We start from the raw sequence: 6,902 nt of genomic DNA on the forward strand, positions 1-6,902 counted from the left end.
ACAGTGATGAATGAACTCTCACCCGAAAATGATCTGTGTAGTGAGACCTTATATCATAATTTATCAGCACGAGTTGATACAAGTATGACATCCGAGGATTACCGAGAATTTTGTAGTTATATCAAGGAGTGCTGATAAATTATGATATCACAAGACACAAGTGGGGTATTCTTTTTATCATCCATTATCATTCTTTTCATTTGCGACAATTGTAAACAATGTCAGTAATGTTGGCTGAATGTTATTATATTTGGCAGCGGTAGACTCGATAACTAGCAGAACGACAGTGGGTGACGTCACTAATGATAGGTTTAGCGCTGAAACAAACACAGTGACGTAACAAAGTAATGTCTTGTCATTAAAATTTGACCAATCAAGATTATAAGAAGCGATATCTCCTAGGAGAATATCGCAGGAGATATCTCAAATTATAGTGCCAGCGATATCTCCTACAAAAGCCTTTAATGGACGATAAATGTATAGATGACAGATTAATGCTGCCCTGTAGCGCTAAAGCAACCATAAGCGAGTGAAACTCTGGTACAAAAGGGATTAATATATAAATAGTGGTATTTTAAAATAAGTATTAAGGTAATATAGCTAGAAATAGGTGAATTAGCTTCTTGAAGCACTAACGAACAGATACAAATTAAGATTCACACCAAGTCTCCGTCTTTGTGAACTATGTGTGTGAGTAACTGATTGATGCATCACCCTGTCTGCTGCAGGTTTCTGTTTTGTCATTACATGCTTGGTCAGAATTGGTATTATCTCTTATATCCTCCATGTCTCCTGAAGTAGATACCGCTGAAATGGCATTCGGACTGGCTGCCATGTTTAAATTCGAGTTGCCACCCAGGGCCAAATTTGAGTTGCCTTGCGTGGTTAAATTAGAATTGGAATTGTCTCCCATGCCCAAATTCGAGTTGTGGCCCGCGGCTGCATTGAAATTGCCTCCGTCTTCTTATGGCAGTGGAGATTGCGTATGCATTATCCACTCCGGGTGTGTGACCACTTCGCTGTAGGGCGGTGGTTGGGCAAACATAAGTGGGTTGTCGTGTCCTGTAATACCGGAACTCTGGGTCACCATGAATATGTGCTGTGGTGGCTCCTCTCCGCCGCGTGGCGGGAAGTTGCTCATACTGGCGCGAGGCGGCGACGCACGAGACGTTCTCGAATTTCGTCTGTTGTACGAGATGACGCCAGCGACCAGCACAAGCAGAGCGAAAATGCCAGCGCCAGAGCCGATGACGATTCCAACAAACCTGCCTTTAGATTCGTCCTCGTCATCTGAAAATATAGACATATTTATGACATTATAGTTTGTCTCTGTGTGTGTGTGTGTTTATATGTCTGTCTGTCTGTCTGTCTGTCTGTCTGTCTCTCTCTCTCTCTCTCTCTCTCTCTCTCTCTCTCTCTCTCTCTCTCTCTCTCTCTCTCTCTCTCTCTCTCTCTCTCTCTGTTTGTGTATGTGTGCCTTAACGAACCCCTATTTGGAAAGGAAAGGAAATTGTTTAACGACACCTCAGCACATTGCAACCTACGTACGGCTATTTAGTGTCTAATGTGTCGTTATATCGACATTTTGTCCATAGTTTGAAAGACAGGAAACGAGCTACCAACCTTTGAAGGACTATTCGCAGGGCACTGCTGGAAACGGAGAGAAAACCCAGAGTCCAATGACCTAGCAACCCATCGCACCTCAGGTGACACTGAGTTATTAATCATCGGCCATTGGATGTCAAACATTTGGTAATTTTGACGTATAGTCTTAGAGAGGAAACCCGCTACATTTTTCAATTAGTAGCAAGGTATCTTTTGTATGCACCATCTCACAGACAGGATAACATATACTACAGTCTTAAATATACCAGTCGTGGTGCACTGGCTAGAACGACAAATAGCCCACCGACTGGGATCGATCCCAGACCGACCGTGCATCAAGCTAATGCTTTGCCAATGGGCTATTTCCCACGACGCGTCAAATAGGATGCCTACCTCTACATGGTGCCCATTTTCCTTTTCTGGAACGTATAACCTATACCCTACCCACACTCGTATCACTCGACTCCCCATGCAGTAAGTTCAACTAGCTTACAATGCATGTGAAGTCTATTGCTATACTTCATTCGGAAACCGGTGAGTGAGTTGGTACTGTCTGTGTGGAACTTAACAAGCATATCTGAACCAGAACTGCTATACACAGGCGAGGTGGATACCAATCCGCACCATCTGTGTATGGACTTTGATGCAGAGCTGAGACCTGAAAAATGAAAGAAAAAGAGATAACAGTCTGTATCTCGTGATGATGAAGATGATGATGATGATAGTAATGATAATGATAATGATGAGTGATAATGTTTGTGATGAAAACTAAATATGAAAAATGTTTTTATTTTAATTTCTTATGGACAGAATAATATATATATCTTGGTCTTTGGGATACCAGACATAAAGACGCATTGCAAATGAATGGTGAGCCTAATGGTACCCTCAATCTGTTTTTCGGCTGACCCATTATGGTACTTCCAGCATCCATCGACTACAATTACATTTTGCAGTTTTGAATATCAGTGTCTCACGATACACCGATGCATCACTTTACTGCTGTTGACGATACGATACAGGATACCCTTGTTTGTACATCGATTCCCATGTTGACCATGTATCGATTCCTGTATTAATCACGATACACCGATGCATCACTTTACTGCTGTTGACGATACGATACAGGATACCCTTGTTTGTACATCGATTCCCATGTTGACCATGTATCGATTCCTGTATTAATCACGATACACCGATGCATCACTTTACTGCTGTTGACGATACGATTCAGGATACCCTTGTTTGTACATCGATTCCCATGTTGACCATGTATCGATTCCTGTATTAATCACGATACACCGATGCACCACTTTACTGCTGTTGACGATACGATACAGGATACCCTTGTTTGTACATCGATTCCCATGTTGACCATGTATCAATTCCTGTATTAATCACGATACACCGATGCACCACTTTACTGCTGTTGACGATACGATACAGGATACCCTTGTTTGTACATCGATTCCCATGTTGACCATGTATCGATTCATGTATTAATCACGATACACCGATGCACCACTTTACTGCTGTTGACGATACGATTCAGGATACCCTTGTTTGTACATCGATTCCCATGTTGACCATGTATCGATTCCTGTATTAATCACGATACACCGATGCACCACTTTACTGCTGTTGACGATACGATACAGGATACCCTTGTTTGTACATCGATTCCCATGTTGACCATGTATCGATTCATGTATTAATCACGATACACCGATGCACCACTTTACTGCTGTTGACGATACGATACAGGATACCCTTGTTTGTACATCGATTCCCATGTTGACCATGTATCGATTCCTGTATTAATCACGTATTCCTTTACCAAGGGCGGGACGTAGCCCAGTGGTAAAGCGCTCGCTCGATGCGTGGTCGGTCTGGGATCGATCCCCATTTGGCTATTTCTCTTTCCCGCCAGTGCACCACGACTGGTATATCAAAAAGGCCGTGGTATGTACTACCCCGTCTGTGGGATGGTGCTTATAAAAGATCACTTGATGCTAATCGAAAAGAGTAGCCCATGAAGTTGTGACAGCGGGTTTCCTCTCTCATTATCTGTGTGGTCTATAACCATATATTTGACACCATATAACCGTAAATAAAAAGTGTTGAGTGTGTCGTTAAATAAAACATATCCTTCCTTCTATTGACAAATTATTTCCTTAAAAAAAGATGGTGGACAAAGAATGTGTGCTGATTATGTCAATATGTCTAAGCTGTGGTATTTCTACTGTGTTTCATCAGGGGTTTTTCTTATTTTTAATTCACTTCACCTAAGCTTCAACTTTACAGTCGCGAATCAGGTATCACAATTCTATTAACCAGCACAATCAACTGGTAGAAAGGTGCTAGAAAGCTGTTAGGTAGACCATCTAACAAACAGCCCAAGATTGTAATGCATCCTTTTCACAGGTTAACTGGCCTCTCATCCATGTTGTAGACAGCTGTTGCTAACTATTGCGATACATATCGTATCGTAGGTTATGTAACGTTGTCTATGTATCGTGATACGTATCGTATCATGGGCTATGTATAGTGATATATATCGTATCGTGGACTATGTATCGTGATACATATCGTATCGTGGTCTATGTATCGTGATACATATCGTATCCTGGGCTATGTATTGTGATACATATCGTATCGTGGACTATGTATCGTGATACGTATCGTATCATGGGCTATGTATTGTGATATATATCGTATCGTGCTCTATGTATCGTGATAGTTATTGTATCATGGGCTATGTATCGTGATACATATCGTATCGTGGTCTAGATATCATGATACGTATCGTATCGTGGGCTATGTATTGTGATACATATCGTATCGTATCGTTGGCTATGTATCGTGATACATATCATATCGTGGGCTATGTATCGGTATACATATCGTATCGTGGGCTATGTTTCGTGATACGTATCGTATCGTGGGCTATGTATCGTGATCGATATGATATCGTGATACGTATCGTATCGTGGGCTATGTATCGTGATACGTATCGTATCGTGGTCTATGTATCGTGATACGTATCGTATCGTGGGCTATGTATCGTGGTCTATGTATCGTGATACATATCGTATCGTGGACTATATATCGTGATACATATCGTATCGTGGTCTATGTATCGTGATACGTATCGTATCCTGGGCTATGTATTGTGATATATATCGTATCGTGGACTATGTATCGTGATACGTATCGTATCGTGGTCTATGTATCGTGATAGTTATTGTATCATGGGCTATGTATATTGATACATATCGTATCGTGGTCTGTGTATCGTGATACGTATCGTATCATGGGCTATGTATTGTGATATATATCGTATCGTGGTCTATGTATCGTGATAGTTATTGTATCATGGGCTATGTATCGTGATACATATCGTATCGTGGTCTATGTATCATGATACGTATCGTATCGTGGGCTATGTATTGTGATACATATCGTATCGTATCGTTGGCTATGTATCGTGATACATATCATATCGTGGGCTATGTATCGGTATACATATCATATCGTGGGCTATGTATCGTGATACGTATCGTATCGTGGGCTATGTATCGTGATACATATCATATCGTGGGCTATGTATCGTGGGCTATGTATCGTGGGCTATGTATCGTGATACGTATCGTATCGTGGTCTATGTAACGTGATACGTATCGTATCATGGGCAATGTATAGTGATATATATCGTATCGTGGACTATGTATCGTGATACATATCGTATCGTGGCCTATGTATCGTGATACGTATCGTATCATAGGCTATGTATTGTGATATATATCGTATCGTGGACTATGTATCGTGATACGTATCATATCGTGGTCTATGTATCGTGATAGTTACTGTATCATGGGCTATGTATCGTGATACATATCGTATCGTGGTCTATGTATCGTGATACGTATCGTATCATGGGCTATGTATTGTGATATATATCGTATCGTGGTCTATGTATTGTGATAGTTATTGTATCATGGGCTATGTATCGTGATACATATCGTATCGTGGTCTATGTATTATGATACGTATCGTATCGTGGGATATGTATTGTGATACATATCGTATCGTATCGTTGGCTATGTATCGTGATACATATCATATCGTGGGCTATGTATCGGTATACATATCGTATCGTGGGCTATGTATCGTGATACGTATCGTATTGTGGGCTATGTATCGTGATACATATATCGTGGGCTATGTATCGTGATACGTATCGTATCGTGGGCTATGTATCGTATCGTGGTCTATGTATCGTGATACGTATCGTATCGTGGGCTATGTATCGTGGTCTATGTATCGTGATACATATCGTATCGTGGGCTATGTATCGTGATACGTATCGTATCGTGGGCTATGTATCGTGATACATATCGTATCGTGGTCTATGTATCGTGGGCTATGTATCGTGATACATATTGTATGGTAATGTACGTATGTGTGTTTCTGATCGTTGTAATATTTTACATTTTAAATACATTCTCCTGTTTCATATGCTTACCATTTGTAACCCCAACAGCCGATGTGTATTTTTTGTACTGGGGTGTCGTTAAACATTCTTCGATTCATTCATTCATTCATTCATTCATTCATTCATTCATGCATTCATTCATTCATTCATTGATGCATTCATTCATTCATTGATTCATTCATTCATTAAATATCAGAATCTGTATATTCAGTGCATTTCTGATCGTTCTAATATTTTACATTTTAAATACATTTTCCTGTATCGAATATCAGTGACAGTATTTTCTAGCTGAGTGTGTCTCATTGTCCTAACATGCAATTTGCCCCAGAGCGATACAATACTGTTAAAAATAAGTAGGGGATATTTCATTTCAAATATCAATTATTATAGAATGAAATGAGATATAAAACTCAAAATAAGTGCACAATGTGCGTTAATGCTTGTACGCAAAGAGCATGAATAAACACACTGATTGTTGTCATCGCGAAGTACGTGACATCGCACTGCAGTATGGGAAGGATGTGATTTGAAATTGAACACTTAGTTTGTGTGTACGTTGTGTGCACACTGTGGCAATATATTTTCTTGTTTGTTACTGGAACACTAAATCATAACCTTTCTGTCACATTCTTTACAACATTATATAAATGTTCAACAATGCGACATCTCCAACGTCAGGAATGACTCAGGATTGTAGGCATCGTCCAAGTTGGCACCACCCAGCGAATTGTGGCCAGTAGACATTAACGGATTGTGGGCCCGATATCAACAGTTCAAAAATGTGGATGATCGTCCGCGTTGA

At 40.4% G+C, this 6,902-nt stretch overlaps 1 protein-coding gene across 1 annotated transcript; it reads right to left on the minus strand.

The window, feature by feature from the left end:
• Positions 1 to 342: 342 nt before the first annotated feature.
• LOC121376846 lies at positions 343 to 2,265 on the minus strand. Its single transcript, XM_041504636.1, has 2 exons — positions 2,099 to 2,265; positions 343 to 1,290 (listed from the first exon to the last, which is right to left on the minus strand). Exons 1-2 carry the CDS (start codon positions 2,178 to 2,180, stop codon positions 965 to 967), a joined length of 408 nt encoding a protein of 135 aa, XP_041360570.1. The 5' UTR covers positions 2,181 to 2,265; the 3' UTR covers positions 343 to 964.
• Between the last annotated feature and the right edge of the window lie 4,637 nt (positions 2,266 to 6,902).

The sequence above is a fragment of the Gigantopelta aegis genome, chromosome 7 (assembly GCF_016097555.1).
Source record: "Gigantopelta aegis isolate Gae_Host chromosome 7, Gae_host_genome, whole genome shotgun sequence".
Classification (NCBI taxonomy): domain Eukaryota; kingdom Metazoa; phylum Mollusca; class Gastropoda; order Neomphalida; family Peltospiridae; genus Gigantopelta; species Gigantopelta aegis.

What these genes read in the sequence shown, in the direction of transcription:
- LOC121376846 (XM_041504636.1), bottom strand. Translation starts at nt 2,180, where the DNA reads ATGCTTGTTAAGTTCCACACAGACAGTACCAACTCACTCACCGGTTTC. An exon ending in CAATAGACTTCACATGCATT is followed by an intron (nt 1,291 to 2,098) that starts GTAAGCTAGTTG and finishes CTATATTTTCAG; the next exon opens with ATGACGAGGACGAATCTAAA.